The following is an 18,899-nucleotide window of genomic DNA, read 5'->3' as shown; positions in this document are numbered from 1 at the left end:
GCATTCTTGTTTATGTATAAGGAAACAGGTTATGTTAACTTTCAGTAGCAATGTGTTAGTTATTTTCTGTAAATCTTGGAAAGATTGTTTAGCTCAAATGCTTAAAGTTTGTGATATATTCTCTATGAAAGATTTATCCTATACATTAAGAGTGGGATGCACATTTCCATTAAAAAAAACCCCAAACCAAAACAGCCAGGAAGGTTTCTTCTTAACATTATGTGTGAATAGTGTGTTAAACGGATATAGTTGACTGTTAGGCATACGCTAAATTTTTGACAGATTCAGTGTCAAGTAACTTTTCATCGTGGTACCCTATAGCAAACCGTGATTGCTATTCCTAAGCTTTAATAGCTTCATTGGGTAGAAATCTACAGTATATTTACCTTTCTTGAAGATGGGTCTCTGCTCTGAGGAGATTAAAGAGAACTTTTTTTCAACTTCTTCATTAATGGTGCCGTTGGATGTGAGCATTAATTCCTGCTTTAAAGCTCTGAAAGCTCTCAGTTTGTGAGATAATATTTATAAAAGGTGGTAAAACAGACATTGGACCTAAATATTTCTGTTCTCAAAAATCTATCCCTGAATTCTGCACATTTTATGCCAAAGCTGAATTTGGGTCTTTTTATATGAGAGAGTTTGTGTTCTGCAAGTGTTTTATTGTAAATCAGTTACATTTTATACTTTAGTTCCTGTTTCTGTCTTTTAAACGTTAAAATGCTATCTTGTGAAACTAATTAGTATGCAATATTTATTTGTTTACATAAAATGTGCACATATGTACTTTCATACTAACCTCTTTGTGCATTCTAGAGATTTGAAGGCTGGCAACATTCTTCTGGGTGAAGATGGCTCTGTACAAATAGCAGGTAATGGCAGTCGTAGAGTAATGGCTAAATAAATGAAAAAAGTAATTGCATCTGCATTAGGAGCAACAGATACAAGTTTTTCTGTTGGCTTTTAACTGTTCCTTTTGGAATGCTGTAGCTGCAAGTTACCTAGTTTCAGATTTCAGGACTCTTGGTTAATGATCCACGAGTTAGAAATTATTCAGTATTTCTCTATGTCCCATCAAATATATAAGGAAACTTTTTAGTGTCCTCTCAGTGTTTCCTTTTCAATCACCCATGTACCTTAAACAGCTTGCAAATGGTAGCAACTCATATTTCTGTTCAAGATTATTTAATTTATTTCTGCAAGTAACTAATAGTTCTTGGTGATTCAAAAATCTGTATGTGCTGCCCTTCATGAGGACCTTGGGTATAACTTAACTAGTCACTGAGATGCATGAGATACATCTCACTGAGAATTATTTTTGGCATTTCTGCCATTTGTCTTGCAATGGTATTTGTTGGAAACAGTTTAACATCTTAAATACTCTCTGAATGTATCTATATGTTTCCTGAGTGGTAGTGTGTAAGAATCAAATTATTTGGTCTTTGTAAGAGCTTAAGTACTGAACAAGACATCATATACCATCTCTCAAGATAGTATCAAGTATCTGGAAAATAGAGTGAGCAGGTGGAGATACCTCCCCCCACCTCCCAGCATACTTCCAGGCCTTTCAGTTTATAGCTGGTGGTCAAGTGATGAAAGCTTTGTGTTTAGTAGCCCTCAGTAATAAAAATGGCTATAGCCAGAAGTTCTTTTTTATATAAACAATGCTTTCAGAGTACTGTTTAGATGTATATTTTGAAGGCTTTAATATGCCAGTGTCTGAAGTCTGTGAAACTGGATGGGAGTAGACTGGCTGGCAGGTGAACCATCTAGTAATTGGAGCAATTCTGTTTTGACTTCAAGACTTTTTAAATAGATAGTCAATTTTACAGACTTGAATTTTAATAAGATACTTAATATTTATTTATTCACTTGATTATACCCTACAGTTGTCTTCATTTTGTATAGGGCTTGAGGTACCTACTGAGATTCTAGGTCTGTGTTGTTCAAATATTTTTTAGATCTTTTTATATTGTAAAGGAGTAGATGTCTAGCCAACCAACTTAATTAAAAATACTAATAAATAAAAAGTTGAAAAATAAATCTCATGAACCATCTGAAATAAATCTGTTGACTTTAGATTATTACTTTCACACGTAATCAAATCTATTCTGCCAGTAATCAGGTAACATTCAAACAACACCCTTAATTATGTTTTTCTAGGTCAACTCCAGGGCTTGATTTCTTGACCTTTTCCTCCTTTTTGCTGTAGGCATCTTAGTGAGTAAGGCTTTGATTGTGCTGCTAGGTTATTCAGTGCATGTGGGACTGAGGAAGTTCAGTGGCTGAATAGATATGTGGAAAGTGTCTTTCCATGATACATTATTTCAATACCAGGTTATTTCTGATCTTCAGGTGAAAAGTACAGCAGTGTCAAACGTTGGTGTGTGTCTGTTCTGGTTGGACAGCTGAACATTGCATATTAACAAGAGTTTATTTTGAATGTCAGAGAGGCTGGAATTCATCCTTTTTACATCTTTTTGCCTTGACACAGTAAAATCTCCTTTCATCTTTGGAGAACAGATAACTGATCATTTTGCTTCTTTTCATTTGTTAGAAGAGATTCCTTTGACTCCTTGGTCTTCTGCACCCCAAGCTTCTATAATGAAAAGATGTATCCATAGCACACACTGCTAATATATATCAGGTGTAATATTTGAGGACACAATTGTCCATTAGCATTTCTGGGTTCTAAGGGGCTGTGGCTCACAAATGAGCCAGTGTTTCTCTGAGAAAAGATTTTGTGCAGATATAGAAGAGTGTAGTTTCTTCAAAGAATTAGGATAGCTCTACAAAGAGCTCTGATTATGGACCTTGGAGGTTCTGCACAGAGAATCTGCTCAGTCTTTGGTGGGAAAGAGGAAAATACATATCTCTTTTGTATTGGAAAGTGTAAGTGGAAACTTATTTTTAACAGAGCAGGAAACTTTGGACTTACAAATATGGTCTTAAATAGTCACTGCTGTTCCTCAGCTCCAAACATTCTTAAAACTATTAGGATTGTAACATCTGGGGCTTTGGACAAACATGATGATTGGTACTTCATCAGAGTTTCAGCCTTCTATGTCTGAATTGATTGGCGAAGGTCAAAATATCAAAGAAACCAGTAAAGGAACAGATATGTGAGATAAGGCAGGTAGCATATTGCAAAGAGCAGTCATACAGAAATTGGTGGAAGTGTTGAATGTTGGGCTGTATGATGCATTTAGTCCATACAAGAAATGACAGTTTAAATAAAAGTTTCAGGAAAAGAACATGCATTGAGGAGTCTAGGCAGAAGATCTGGCTCTTTGGTTTTGTGCATAGGTGGCTGTGTGAACTTACCTGTTGCACCAGTGGTTCTCGGCGTGTTCACTTCTGTGGTAATCCATACCCACAGAAATGTTTGGAGAAGATCTGGTTAAAAATGGGCAGAGCTTATGTCAAGCCACATGGAGGAGAAAGCTTTATCAGGGACAGTTGTTTGGCAGCCCAAGATTTCCTTGGCTAGCCCCATTCTCACAGGAGCTTGCTGCTTTATTTCTTTTTCAGTCTTAACTGTAGCCCTACACATGGCCTTGACCGAGCCTTAGGCTAAAGTCTACAGCCACTGTCAAGGTAAGAAAAGTAGGGAAGAAATGTTTTTGCAGCCTGTGCCTTTCCTTAGTTGGGGTCCTTGCAGCCCAGCTCCCTTGGAGGCCATAGACTTTGTCCCAGCCCTATGCCTGACACTAACTTGGGATGTTGGCCTTGGCTCAGTCTTGGCCAAGTGCCCAGCCTTGGATGAGGTAAAAAATATGTTAGGGAATAAGTGATTTGTAGGCTGTGTTTATTTGGGCAGCTATTTTTCCTTTAATTTCAGAATGCTTTATTAATACAGTTAAATCTGGGCTTTTGATTAAATAATTCTTTTCTTTGGTATTAGCTATGACTTTTAGTGCCTAACACTGTTGAATTGTTCAGCTTTTTCCTTGGAAAGCATTTCCCTTTCCTCTTTATCTAACTTGTTCTCAAGAATACTTGTCTCCTCTGTGATAGAAAGCTTGCCACTGTAGGTCGTGTCTTTTCTTAACTAGTATTTGTAAAACCTACATCTGGGATAGGAAATTAATGTCTTGTTTTTATTGAGTGGCTATCAAAGTGCTCTTTCTGTCTGTAAACATACAACAGTGTCTGACTAGTATTATAATGAAATGTTCATGTGCCTTAATTAAATACTTACCACATCTCTCTTAGTGAGGTGTTGCCATATTTCATTCTGAAGCTTTGGCAAGAAGAGATTTTACTTAGTTTTTTGATTTTTTTTTTTTTTTTTTTCATTGTCCTCCCTCACCCATTTATATTTGTTGCTTGTTGTCCTTTTAAAAATTAAATGTTATGCTAATAGGGAAAAATAGCAGTAGGGGAGCAAAGGTTAAGTCTGGGTTTTATCTCTGTATCTCAGTTCCTGAAAGGAACTGTAAACAATTGTCCAATACAAACTATTTATCTTTGATACAGAAAGGACTTAAGTTATTTTCCATATCTTTCTTTTATTTATGCATTTATTTAATTATTTTTCATTTCTGCCTATTCAGCCTCTCCTTATATGCAATAGTTCCTCTTCAGAAAACTCACTAATACCAGCATTGATTTTTAGGACATTAAAAACTTAGAAGCAGGTGTGTCTGAGGCTGTTCATGCTTTTCAGAAATGCAAACAAACCCTCTCTATTCTATAACTTAGAGATTAGGGGGGGGGGGGGGGGAAGGTTTTTTATTAATCAGGCAAGCTGCAGGGAAAATTAAAGAATATTGCTTGAAGCTTGATTCTTACTTGTCTACTGTATTTCTGTGTATTTTAGTGACATAGAAGAGGTCCAGAATTTGAGTCTGTCATGCTTAAGTTGTTTAGTGGAAAGTAATGGTAAAACTACATCTTCTGTAGTTACCGATATTTTTTTTTTTCCCCCAACGTTAACATCGGGATACGATAGGAAAACAATAGGAAAATAAAAATTGCAGTAGGTCTGTAGTAAACCACTTGATTTTAATATACCTGGATTGTAAATAGCACAGTCTAAAATACTCTTTATTCAAAATTACAGTATTTCTCCATATGTTGGTAATCTGTTGTTCTTTCTTCCATTTATCCCATACCTCTCCTATACAGCTGTCAGTGACATAGTAACAGGTTAACAGAACACTGTTTTTTTGCTACTCTGTAATTTGGAAAAAACTATTCATGGCAGGGTCTACTATTAAATATATATTGTTGGTCACTTTGCTGATTATCTTTGATTTGTCCAGTATCCGTAAGTATTTAAATTGTATATTGTATTCCCTTGTTCAAATTACATTCATATTTAGTAGCTATACATGTGGAAGTAGCTCCTTATCTTTGAACAACAGTAGATGCAAACCTTTCAAACCTTGGCTCAGAGGGCATGTTTGAAAACCTTAAGTGACAGACATACTGGAGTCCTTTGTAACCTTGTTCAGGAAGACACATACCAAGGAGTTAAACTTCAGGGTGTCCTAGTGCAGATGTCCAAGATAAAACTATACTATCTATTCCATAGCATTTCAAGAACAGTGTGTCATGAAGCAGAGGTAAGCTCTGCAATGGGGAGTTTCTATAAGTAGAGTTTTATGAACTGATTTAATTTCTAAAATGTAAAACTTCTGCTTTGTTATTGGTAGTTTAACAGATTTTGCCTTTTTTTTTTTTTTTTTTTCCCCTTCTTCCCAGATTTTGGTGTTAGTGCATTTTTAGCAACAGGAGGTGATGTTACTCGTAACAAAGTAAGGAAAACATTTGTTGGTACTCCATGTTGGATGGCCCCTGAAGTAATGGAGCAGGTATTCCTAATGTTAATAAAGTAATATTTTCCGTCTTTGATTTTTGGAACTTCAGGCATCACCACCTTGTTTTTCCTTTCTGGTTCTATTCCAGGTGCGAGGTTATGACTTCAAGGCCGATATGTGGAGTTTTGGGATAACAGCCATTGAGTTAGCAACTGGAGCAGCACCTTATCACAAATACCCTCCTATGAAAGTAACAATCTCTTTATATTACTTAATGCTATTAACTATATTATTAATGCTGCTAGATAGTTAGCATGACTTCAGTTTCAATAGCAACTCAAGATACCTAAATATATTTATTCTGTGGAATATTTACTCTCTTTAATTTCTACATGTTTTGAACTGATTTTGCTTACACTACCTCTTTTTTGGGTTTACTGCAGGTGCTAATGCTGACGCTTCAAAATGACCCTCCTACTTTAGAGACAGGTGTAGAGGACAAGGAGATGATGAAAAAGTATGGCAAATCCTTTAGAAAACTAATTTCATTATGCCTTCAAAAAGATCCTTCCAAAAGGTAGGTCATTATTGCTATGTGCAGTGAAATTGATTTTTTAAAATACACAGACTGCTTAAAGTTCTGCTGTTTAAACATGATTTTTAGGTGTATGATTTGAATTTTGTAAATAGCAGCTTTCTGTCATCTTCATCTGGGGAGAAGAAATTGCTGCTTAATTGTCACAGAAGTTTTGTTCTTCAGGGTTGTTAACCTAATTTATTTATACTTAAAAATACTGTTGAATTAAACTCTGATCAAACAAAAGGCCTTGCTTTACATCTTAATTTCTCATCTGAGGCAAGTTACAAATCTTGATATTGTGCATAAGTCTAACAAGACTTTTCAGATTGATCAGACAGAACTGTTGGTAACCAAATATATCAGTATCTTGGCCTTTAAAATAAATTAAAAATACATAAATAATTTTGTGTTAATCTTTCTCATTTTGTGACATAAGCTTACCTTTAACTTGGATATTTCCAGAGAAAATTACTTATTAGGTATTTATTTTTTACTCTAAAGTTAGGTGCTCCAAGCTTGTTCAGAGTTTTCCTCATACTTACGAAGGCAATTGAATGTCATAGTATCTTTGTAGTTTGTTCTTTCTTGCTATGTTTTGTGAATGGGATAGCCAAGGTGATGAAAATGGTTAACATCTTTTTCAAGACTATTGCTGAGCTCCCAAGTTCAGAACGATTAATTTATTTATCCTTTATTCATTTTTATGCAGACCCATTTTTGTAGGTTTCTTTTTCTGAAGAGTTGGAGAAAGCGCATTCTAATTGACATTGTTTCTTAAGGGTACTTAATATATCACTTTTTTAAAGAGTTTCAGATCTGATATTTCTAGGAAAAAAGATTGTTCTGAGAGAGCAATCCTGGTTGAGTGCTGTGTGGGTCTTTTATGGTGTGTACTTTTCACTGATGTTACGCTAGCTCATGTCCAGGATAGGACATGTTGTAGGGAGTCAAGTCAAAAAAGTGACAGCAGCAATACTAGAGAAAAGTATAATTATGAAAAAAGATTATGTGGCAACATCTTTATTCTTGAAGTCTTTCAAATTCTTTTTTTTTCACTGAAGGATCACTTGCATGCTGTTTTCAGATTCCCAAACCCCTTATAGTTGAAGGTCTTGGTAGCAAGTCCTGATGCTTTCTTTAAGCTTAGTACTGCAGTACAGCTGCTTACAGATAAAAATGCAATGTGTTCTGGATAATCAGTCTTCTTTTTAGTTTCCAGTGTCAATTTTCAAGGCAAGATTAAATTGATGTGAAAACATGAGAAGTGAATAATTAAAATGGTTTTCCTTCTCTCCTTGAATACATAATGCCATTACCCGATCTGTAGTTATGACATCCATGTTGAAACATTAGTGTTTAGACAAATTATCTAATTTATTGCACTGATATTCAAACATGTGCAATATCTTCATGCTCAGAATTGCCTTAAATTGAATAATTAGACCAGCAGATAGGTGATTAGATCTGTGGGCCGGTTACTCGAACTGAGGTGCAGGTGTCCGTATGTTGTGGGGTCATCACTATTTTTTTATGTGTCTCCCAAGCCAGGATTTAATTTTGCACAGAGATGCCTCCATAGTTATCATGTCAGTTGGGGGAGAAGTGCCTGCTCTTTGTGGCAAATTTTTGGACTGGCATTGCACTGTTGTTGTCTCAGACCGTGATGTTTTTCTTTTGGGAATCTGTGTGTGGGTGTTTCTCTTTCTCCCCAGTGTCAAGGATGCTGCTTACAGCCCGCAACTGCAATTCACTGCCACAGCCTGTGTGGAAAACAGGCCCAGAAAACATGTCCAGACCAGTTCAGAAGTGTCTGGCATAATTAATGGTAGAGGAATGGAGAACACTAGTTTGGATAAAACTTTACTAATAATGTAGCTTTTAACTGTGCATATCCCTGTTATGAGATGTGATGGTACTGGATCACTGAAACTTGTCTTAAAGTTAAGAGGTAATTTGAGGTAGAAATTTAAAGCTTTGACACAGAAATTAATTCTATTTATTTATTTATTTATTTTAAAATGTTCCCCTTCCTTTTTGCTCATCCAAGGTTTATGTGTGAACTACTGTTAAGCCTAGTGGCGTCTACAGTACCACTAATAATAACTCCTTTATTGTAGAGCTTGGTGCTATGGAGGGGAAGAAAAATAAGTGCTCTGTGGAATTACTGTCTGTGTCTAAATTGGATGCTTTTTGTTGATGTCAGGAGTTGTTTCATTATTTCTAGTGGGAGTGAACTGATACGTGCATACACACTACTTACTACTCCTCTTTTCTTCACTTACTCTTCAAATGTGTCCTCAGAGAAATGAACTAGTTTGGATTTGGGTTGGGTTTTTTTTTTAGATTGAAATTTTCCAAATTGAAGCTTTCCACTGTCTTATCTAGTTTGTGCTATATTCAATCTCTTGCTTTAATTCAGATGGAAAACTATAGCAGATGTTGCTTCTGTTCATGTAGAAATGCTGAATCTTGGAGATATGGCTTCCATAAATTTAGCCATGTCAGAATTAGTCTTGGATAGTGGTATGGGCTCATAATGGAAAGGATGAAAAGAACCTGGAGGATTTTATTTCATCCCAGGAGATGCCTTGCCTTTTTTCCAGAGTCTGCTTCAGTACCAGAGTCTGGCTTTGGCTAGATAAGTAGCTTTTTAGATCCCTAAAGCTAGGGGAGACAAACCTGCTGTTGGAATCACTTCAGTAGCTGTGAGATTGTGATTGTCTGTTGAAAACATCAAAAATAGAAACTTGATGATGATCAGAAGAAGGAGACTTGAACAGAACTGCAAGTAAAAGTGAAATGTCTAGGTTTTGACCTCACAACTGTTGCTTTGATTTTTATTTGTCCATTTGGTTGCAAGATGCTCCTGATGACTCTGTTTTTGGTTTATGCGTCATGTTAATAGTGTCACTATAATCTCTTGTGAACACCTGCTGACATCAGTGAAGTAAAAGAATGCCGGTAGCAGGTATTGATGCTACTGTTTGGAAACTGTAATTATTCTTTTATTGCTGTGGAGCAAAGTTCAGTTGCATTGATAGAGTCACTTGGGAAAGAACATGATACCTGACTCTTTTTGCTGTTTATTTTAAGGGTAAAATGCATTTGTGTTGAAAGAAAAAGGGGGGGAGGGAAATTGGCAACTTAGAGACTGATTTTTTTCTTTTTTTTTTTTTTTTTTTTTTTTTTTGTATTTTTGCTGTAGAGAGGCTTAATTTTTTCATGTGTGGTAAGTGAGTACGTGTGAATTAATTCCGTAGCTATTATCATTCATTCCCCATTCATACAGTACTAATTCAAAAAGTATTAGAGACGTACCATTTAACTAACGTCTTGTACTGTATTCACTGAGAGGGGATCTTTGTTTTCTGTTCTAATTTATTATTGATCTTTCAGGCCCACAGCAGCAGAACTTTTAAAATGCAAATTTTTCCAGAAAGCCAAGGTAAAACGTTTAACCCTATGAGTAAATTTTGCTCTGCCTTAAAATCTACATGAAATTTCTTCTTTCCTTGTATTGATTTTTAACTTACCAAACGTTGGTTTTGCAGAATAGAGAATACCTGATTGAAAAGCTTCTCACTAGAACGCCTAATATAGCACAAAGAGCAAAAAAGGTGAGTGTATTCCGATCTTTTTCCTGACTGGCATGCAAGAGAAAGCAGGGACTGTTCAGTTGCCTTATATTTTAGCTGGCTGTCTAAGCCACTCTCTTATGCAGCCCTTCAAAGACAGTGACTGTTGAATAAATGGTTTCTGAAGCCTGTCTTTCTCCAGGAAGCCCTGGGGCATTTTGACTTCCTTTCTGGTTTTGCCAAAATGATATATGGTATTTGTCATCATACATAATACAGTTTTTTCCCACTCCTTTTTTAGAAAGCTACAGGTGAAATGGTTGTGCCAATAAAAAGTGACCTGCGAGCATATAGGCTCATAAACCGCAAGATTCATATCTTCATTGATCACCTCGAGAAAAGGTGAAGATGCTATAAATGGTATTTATTGAGGACTATCCGGTTCTCTGGATTATTTCAAATGTGATGTCCAAATGTATGGAAGTTGGGTTCAAACTGCAAGAGTGCTGCCGAGTTATTCAGACCAGTGGAGCCTTATCCCACAGGTGATAAACCCACAGCTGTGGCCTATGCTCGTGTTTCTGTGGTGTCTTTGGCACTTGGGTAATGAGCTTACCAGGTGATGTGCGGCAGAACTAAAAAAAAATAATAATTCTTAATAGGCTTAACAGGCAAGCATTTTAAAACTTAAGTATGAAGCAAGTTATTGTTCACAAGAGCTAGTAAACAGAAATGAATGTAGACTCCTGCTTATTGTGTGTGAGAAATCGTGTAACTCCCTTTCTGTGGTGACTTAACTCACCATGTCTCTTGAATATGAGGAACCTGCTTGGAGATTGCTGAGCCTCTGCAGGTGTCAGGGTAGTGTGCTGTGCCCAGCTTTCTGAAAGCAGGCTTTCTAGGAGGATGTTTTGGGGAACATGCTTGAGGAAAGGAATTGTTTCAGCCTTTAGTAGCACATCAGTTAGACTTCAGTTACCTGGACTGGCACTTGTAAGATTTTCTGTTGTCTTTGTGAGTATCTGTTTGGCTGCTGAAATGTTCCTACAGCTGGTGACTTTATACTTGGAAGAGACTGTCCACAAGATCTGAATTCTTTAAGTTCCTTCTAATCTTCTTTTAGATGGAAGTAATTTGGGAAATCGGTGGCAATGATAGGGCTTTGGGAGGGGTTGGAGTAAAAAGCTGAAATGAAAGGGCTTGTAGAAGGGGTAGTGTGCTGAGCAGGTTAGCAGCATCTGCAAGGTGCAGAGGAAAGGTAGGAGTCATTCAGTTATTTGGCCATGTGGTGGCAGCAATGCCCACATAAAAAAAATATCCAATGCAGGGCGGAGACTTAGTCGTTTGTTTTCCGTTTCACATCTTGGGCCATAGAGGAGTAATTTAGACATGTTCCAGTACCAGCTCGGTTCTGAGAAAGCAGGTGCCTCATGAGATTAGGCTCCCAGCTGTGTCCTCGGGTCAGCTTTAGGTACTGCATGTTAACTCATATATACATGTACATATACTTATTTCTTTAATAATTTAGCATCTGGAATTGCAAAATAAATTCAGGGTAGCCTTCTATACACCATCAAAAATAGTTTTCTGAATGACTTTTTAGACAATTCTTTATAATTTGGAAGATGAGTGATACTTAACAAATCTAAAGCTGTACAGTGCTAGAGACAATAGGCCTTTTAATTACAGCATAAATGGAAAAAATAATGAGGCTTTAGCTAGTGAAGATGCTAAATTATTTATCTTTTAAAAGGACACAATATTAAAATTCATTAGGGATTTAAAATTTAATTCGCTTGTTACAACTTTGCATGTAGCTGTTGTTTTAAGATACCATAAAATATAAATGTATTTTAATATTAAAACTGGGTTTTCATTTAAAAAAGCTTGTGTGAGTAGAGTTTGGTTGCTCAAACACGAACATATAAAATGTCTAAGAGGTCACTCTTGGAAGAAGTAACTCCTGTAATGGAAAAAAAGAATGTCACTAGAGCAACAGATGGGAAGGAGCTGGTGTCATCACTGCTTAAATTATCTTCTGGAGCACTTGGTGTGAAATGCCTATAACTAATGATCTGTAACACCGCTGCTAGCACAGATGTCCAATCTGTCCTGCAGTAATTTAATTTTTCTTGCATATACCACATGTATAATTACTGTGCCTTGTTGCTCAAAGCTCTAGCCTTAGTTTAGTTTTAACTTTAAATTATTTTCTCTTTACATAGTGTTCTCATGTTTTGCTTCTGCCTTTATAGCTTATACCTGGCAGCTATTTTGACTAAATATGAGTTCAGGTCTGTTTGTGAAATCCTGAAAGCAGGTTCACCTGGTCGTGTATGTGTGAGGAAAACGTTTGATCCTGTGAAGTTGTGTCCTGTTTTAAAACCCAATTTGATAATTAAACAACACACCTACATTGTGTGTTTAAAATACTGTTTAACATCAGATTTACAAACTACATCTTTGCATGTGTTTTCACTGTCCCAGTGTTTCTTTATTTGTTTTCAATTCTACTAATCTGAAATTATGCCCTTCTTCTTGACCCTACCCTAGTAGTTAAAGATAACCTGAAACACTTCTGGAATTGACTTGCCCAGTAGGAACAGGTCTTGCCTCTTCCTGTGCAGAACCTGCTTAAATATATACTGGTACTGATCCGCAGTAATCAGCGTTACACCATGCAACTTCTTCCTGGCAATTCTGGGTTTCATTAATGTGACCTCTCATTTGTGAGAGTATTTCTGGTGTCAGGAAGAACTGGAAAAAAAGCTGTGGTGAATGGTCCAAGCTCAGTGTGGCATGGTAAGCAGGGATGTGCTCTGAGACTGTACTTTTGTCATTGATAGAAATGTGGAAGCCCTTTTGCAGCCTCTGCCTTGTTAGGTGGTATGATGGTAGAGCAGCCTGCCCTGTTCTGCTTGGATGAGGTCTGTGTACACCCGTGTTATACAAGAGCTTAGCAAGAGTTTAGATACGCTACTTATTAACACTTGTCGAAGTAGTTTTAATTTTGAACTGAATGCTAAGTCATTTCGTTTGTGATTAGAATTGCTATATTGGAATAGAGGAAATTGGAAACAGCTTCCAGTTCCACAGTCAGTTTTGCAATCTTGTCACATGAAAAAATTAATTATAACTGTAAGTATTCTGTATGCCCAAAGGCCCTGGGTCAATTTTGTGGTTTTATAATCCTGTTTTCTTTAATTTTGAAAATCTCCTGCATGACTGCCACTTCTACGAAGTGAACAGGGAAAAACACATATCTGCATTTAATTTTATTGCTGTCTGAAGTGCTGCTTGTAAAAAAAAGAAAAAAAAATAAATCTGAGTAATAATTGGGCTTGAATTCTATTTTTGGGAAGGTGGTATTGCTCTCCACTGTTAATAGAAGCTCTTTAGAGCTTAGAGTTGTAAGTTACTGGGAAAAACCTGTGACAGTGTAAAGAGATGATTAATGAGAGTGATACCAGTTTTTATTAAGCCTTTAGTAAAAATTCCCTTACTGATGGGTTGGAATTCTACCTCTGTAGTACAGCTAATTTAGGGAAACCATCATGTTACCCTATAGAAGAAATTAACAATCCCCTGCATTTACTGAGGAAAATATCATTAGATCCTAAATTTCTTGGACACCTCTAACAGCGGCCCTCAGCAAGACATACATATGTAACATTTCCTTGTTTCAATAATGGATTTAATCTGATAAAAATACACCTCACCAGTGATGGATATTAATGCAGCTGGACTCCAGACCTTCTGAAAAGCAGAGAGCAACATTAGTTTGAGCTCAGACCATTTATAAAAATGTATATTCGTTGCTATGATTCTTTACATTTTAAGAAATGTTTATTTCATTATGGTGATGTATAAAGAGGAGGGACAGATGCTATACTGGAACACTTTCTGGAAAACAGCAGCTGAACTATTAAGTATGTATTTGGCAAGACTTTGTGTGTGGGAGGCCCCTCTATTGCAGAGGATTAATTGTTCAGTTTATCTAGAACACTGCTACAAATGAAAAAAATAGTGCAACTGTTTTTATACTGCTGGATACTACTAGAAAAAATAAAGGAGAAATTGGCATTCAGACCATGTTGGGTCTTTTGTTTATTTTCAAGAGGTTGTTCCAAGTAAAAATTAATGAAAACACTTTTTCCATAAAATGTAAATTTGACAAAAATTCACATAATCAGAAAGTAGCACCTGCATTACAGGGTAATAGAAGTGCAAGGTGTTTTAAGGGGCAGAAACATGCAGTTGCATCAGCTTTGTTTTAACATTTCAGATAAAGAAAAAGATTGCCGTCAGCATTTCTGCCAGGTGTACTTAAGTGCAGTACCATAAGATACAAGGAACTTCATTGTCACTTCAGCCCTCTCAAATGGAGCTAATCTAGTACAGAATAGATGAGCTTTAAAACAAACTATGGAATAGTTGACTCAGTTGAGTGTCTCTTGTACTTTGGATGGCCATAAGCATCTCTACAGTAACTTTTATTACTTGTTTTGGCAGGGTTTAAAAGTTCACACATGATTCATCTTGATCATTAAAAAATAATGCTTTCCATACTGGATAGTGCTTTCCAGTTCATGGGCTATCGTGGTTCAATTTCAGAATTCATTAGTGCAGCGAATGAGTCACTGTCTCGTGTAACAGCATTGATCTGCTCATTAGCTAATGTTGTTTTCGTGACCTGTTGACTTGTTCAGAAATGTCTAGAGCATGGACTAACACGAGGTTGGTGTATAATGAAACAACTTTTCTGATTAGACCGGTAGCTTTAAATATTTGGCATTAGTCTAAGCTCTCGAAACTTTCAGTACTGGGGGATGATTTCATTACTGTGAAATACAAGTGTAGTGTATTCTTAAAGGTGCTGTTGAAGGAGTCCTGGTTAAAGACTCAAGACAGGATAAAGGAAGTCCAGGCATGCATGATGCTGGTGGTAGATTCTTTGATCAGCAAGTAAGTCTTGTAACTAACCAGAAGATAATTCTATTTCATTGTTCTGGTTTTTAATGTTTTAGTTTTCTGTCTCCTGATGAGAATGTGCAGGAAGGTGCTGGTTTTACCTGTTTGCCTTCTGAGAAGTGAAGCCTCAAACACTTCACTTGCATGACACCCAAACCCAGATTGCCTCTCTTGGATTTGAAACGGTGTTCTAAGTGAAAGGGACTCAGTGGAATTAGTTGTTATTAAATCTGTTCCCGGTCTATAGGCCAAATCAGTATTTTATCAGTGCTGGCAGCCACAGCTAGCTTGCTAGGGTCACCTCAGTGTCACAGCGTTTCCTTTGTGGTCTCTTTAGCAAGGTGGTAAAAGAAGCCTTTCTGCTTGTCTTAGTTCATAAAAGTAATGAGGAGTTCTGGGAGGATGTGGAAGTGTGTGTTACTTGTGATTATGTACATTTTTTGAAAGTTTGTCAAGAAGATAATGCGGGGAGACAAATTGCAAAGAGGATTTGGTAAATGCAAGGTGCCTCAGAAGCAGTGTTGCCATCTGTTATCATTTGCTGAAAGACTAATGGAATAGCTATGTTGGCAAGTTTTGCTTTTGCATGGAGAAGTTAAATCTTTAGACAGAAGGGAAGAAAAAAAAAAAAAAAAAAAAAGCCTGGGCCCAACACTCTGCAGAAAGTGAAAAGTAAGTAAGTTTTCCTAGTTAGGCCTTGTAAAGCTTTTGGATGTACAACACAAAAAAAAGTCACTTGCCATTTGTTTTGGCACTTGCCCTCCCCTCCCGCACTTGTGCTTGATACTGGTGATATTCTTGAAGTTTGTTGGGAGAACTGCAAGGGAAATACAGGTCAAGCAGGTCTGCTTGAGATTCTGCTGCCTTGTGGCATTATGGGGAAATTAATTTAGCTGAGAAATGCTTTTGGCTCAAGAAATTAAAATTTTCTGGCTTTATGAAAACTCTGAGGTAGATTAAGGCTTCCTGTTTAAATAGGAAGATGGAGTGGAATAGTAATAGTTGGCATGCAGAGTCTGGTTTTTGTTTAGCACTGAAAAGCAGCTTCACAAGATTATTCAAACTATGTATCTGCAGGCAAACGTAAAGTTGTATAGCATATGAAGTGAAAGGGGAAAAACATCAACAGGATGACAAATGTGTGCATCACAGCTGTGCTGTGTGGGTCTTAGACAGCAGAGGGCAGCTGAATCTAACGCACAGTGCAGCGGGCAGGGTTCAGTCCTTCCTGAACGGTAAAGTCACCCAGGATGGGAGAGCATTGCTTACTTAGGAGCAGCTCTAGGTCAGTGATTTTAAATGTTATGGCCTGATTGAATGCATGCTGTTTCTTGATATCTAACTAACATATCAGCACTGGGGTTTTACAAAAACGGATTTAATGAAAATTTCAGATTTCTGTTTGTTATTTTCATAGTTCATATGTAACTTTTTTGAGAACTGCACTCAAATTTTCATTTTGATTGCATTTATTTTAAAATGTTTTGTATACGCTTAGGTCTCTAAAATCTGTGTGAAATTAAGGATGTATATTACAGTAATTTTTCTTATGTGCATGAATAGATGGAAACCTTGTAGAAAATAGAAAAGGGAAGAAATAAGAATTTCACCTTGAAATGGTATTTTCAAGGCTTTGAGATTGAAAGTAAGTCGAAATCATAGTAAATTCTTCTTTGAATTCTGCAGTAGTAGACTATTTTCCTAAATAATCTTCAATTAACCATATTGCTGGCTGTGAAATGATAGAATCATAGACTGGTTTGGGTTGGAAGGGACCTTCAAGATCATCTAGTTCCAACCCCCTGCCATGGGCAGGGACACCTTCCACTAGCCCAGGTTGCTCAAAGCCCCGTCCAACCTGGCCTTGAACACTGCCAGGGAGGGGGCAGCCACAGCTTCTCTGGGCAACCTGTGCCTGGGCCTCACCACCCTCACAGTAAAGAATTTCTTCCTCATATCTCATCTAAATCTTCCCTCTTTCAGTTTAAAACCATTACCTCTTCCTATCCCTACACTCCCTGATAAAGGGTCCCTCCCATCTTTCATGTAGCCCCCTTTAAGCGGCCTGGAAGGCCGCTCCCTGGAGCCTTCTCTTCTCCAGGCTGAACACCCCCAACTCTCTCAGCCTGTCCTCACAGGGGAGGTGCTCCAGCCCTCTGATCATCTTTGTGGCCTCCTCTGGACCTGCTTGAGCAGGTCCACGTCCTTATGTTGGGAGCCCCAGAACTGGACACAGAGCTCCATATGGGGTCTTGTGAGAGCAGAGTAGAGGGGGAGAATCCCCTCCCTTGACCTGCTGGCCACACTTCTCTCTTGATGCAGCCCCGAATACACACCTTACAGTAAGTCTTCTATTACTGGGTAATGAAAGCTCTACATGAGTCTATATTTGCCTTCTTTCTTTTCCCTTCTGGTCATTTTAAGTAAACAGCTTGGATGATAGAAAAGGATGGTGGATCTGGAAGATGCTAATTATAAAAGGAGCATCCAGTGATCCCTCAAACAGAAAGACTTTTAGTAGTGATTCACCATTGCGAATCTTAGCAGCCTGGGAAGATAAAGATCCAAATCTTTAGAGCTCCAGGTTATCTTTCTTCTTCATCTTTCAGAGTATCAAGTTACTTTGCCAATTTTATGTATTTCTGATTGGCTTCCTTTGATTCCTGCAGGTACCTTCTTGGCCTTAGCACCTTAATTTAATTGGGGGCAGAGGGGGCCAGGCAGGGAAGAGAAAGAAAAAAGCCTCTCTCTGTGTGTCATGCCTGATAGCCCATTTGAGATTCCTTGGTTTTGAGGTGAAGTGTGGCTTTTGAGAAACAGTGCAACTCCTCTGCACAATTAATTGAAAACATTTTCCTCAGCACAGGTACACATTCATGCCTGAAAGAACTATTGTTAAAATGTGAATTAAAGAATTATTTGCATTTAATAACATTCAGTAATAAAGTTTATGTAGTGGAACTAATAAATGCAGAGATAATATCTGAAAACCAAAAATCATAGTGAATTAGTAAACGCACATTTGCCATGTTACTGGGATTTCTGCAAAACACTGCAGTTTCTCAAATCAAAATCAGGTTTAAACTTTGGGCCAGAGATATATAAAATTAGGAGTGCAGGGAATTACCTGCACTTGTTTACAAGTTATTTATGTGGTGACAAAATAATGTCTCTAGTTTGAGTTGCTGCATTTTGCTGTCTCTAAGCAGCATTATCCCAGGAAGAGAAGACTCGATGAAAGAGTGAAAGGAGGTGGGGAGTTGGCACACTGAACATCTGTACCCATTTTTCAGCATTTCCTCTAGAGATGGAGAAATGTTTCCCTCTTCCCCTCTCCCTTCAGCTTTTAATAGCTTTGTTTTCCTCCCACTGATCACTCATGCCATTCCATTCCTAAACTGAGTGTAGGCAAGATTTCACGGCAGTCTTCTGAATTGATGGCCCTGCCCTCAGATGTCACACTTATCACATGAGCATGATACTGTTTGTGTTTGTCTGGCTATTAAAGCAAACCAGCATCATAAATACTTAAAGCAAATGGTCTTTTGTTTTATTTTTTTTTTTAAACAGATTTCTGTTTTTTGTTGACTTGTGCTGTGTTATCCCTTAAAATAGGGTGCTCTTCAAGAACCTGTAAAGAGAGCTGAAGAAGTCCTATTCAGTTCAGAATTACCAGTCTCCTTTATGCAGTACTCTTTCATGAAAGAAAACATAATGATCTTGCATATCTTTACTTTAAATTGTCAGTGTAATTTATTCCAATAGTGAGTAGAAGTGGTAATTTAAACAAGAATGGTGAAGATTCCTGTATTTCCAGTTCTTGTCTGACTTTGGTGCCTCTTCAGTTTTTGCAATACTTTGTGCTGCATTAAGGAAGAAACATGTATTTGCAAGTTTGTATCAGTGACTCAGATTTTCTATATTGACTTATTTCGTTGAAGGTAATTATAAATGTCCTATAAACATGACATTGCACACTTCAGAACAAAGAATAAATAAACTGCTTTGGAA

The 18,899-nt window shown here is 37.2% G+C and overlaps 1 protein-coding gene across 1 annotated transcript in view; it reads left to right on the top strand.

Annotated features, from left to right (window-relative positions):
• STK39 (serine/threonine kinase 39) overlaps positions 1-18,899 on the top strand; it is a 105,873-nt gene that overhangs the window by 30,784 nt on the left and 56,190 nt on the right. Inside the window, exons 5-10 of the mRNA XM_074910490.1 lie at positions 814-869; positions 5,707-5,816; positions 5,911-6,012; positions 6,206-6,339; positions 9,739-9,787; positions 9,894-9,959. Of these exons, the coding sequence (XP_074766591.1) occupies positions 814-869; positions 5,707-5,816; positions 5,911-6,012; positions 6,206-6,339; positions 9,739-9,787; positions 9,894-9,959 (517 nt within the window). The remainder of the gene's footprint in view (positions 1-813; positions 870-5,706; positions 5,817-5,910; positions 6,013-6,205; positions 6,340-9,738; positions 9,788-9,893; positions 9,960-18,899) is intronic.

Source organism: Athene noctua, chromosome 7, assembly GCF_965140245.1.
Source record: "Athene noctua chromosome 7, bAthNoc1.hap1.1, whole genome shotgun sequence".
Lineage (NCBI taxonomy): Eukaryota > Metazoa > Chordata > Aves > Strigiformes > Strigidae > Athene > Athene noctua.
Note: the sequence above shows the minus strand (reverse complement) of the source record. Positions and strands in the feature narration are given on the sequence as shown.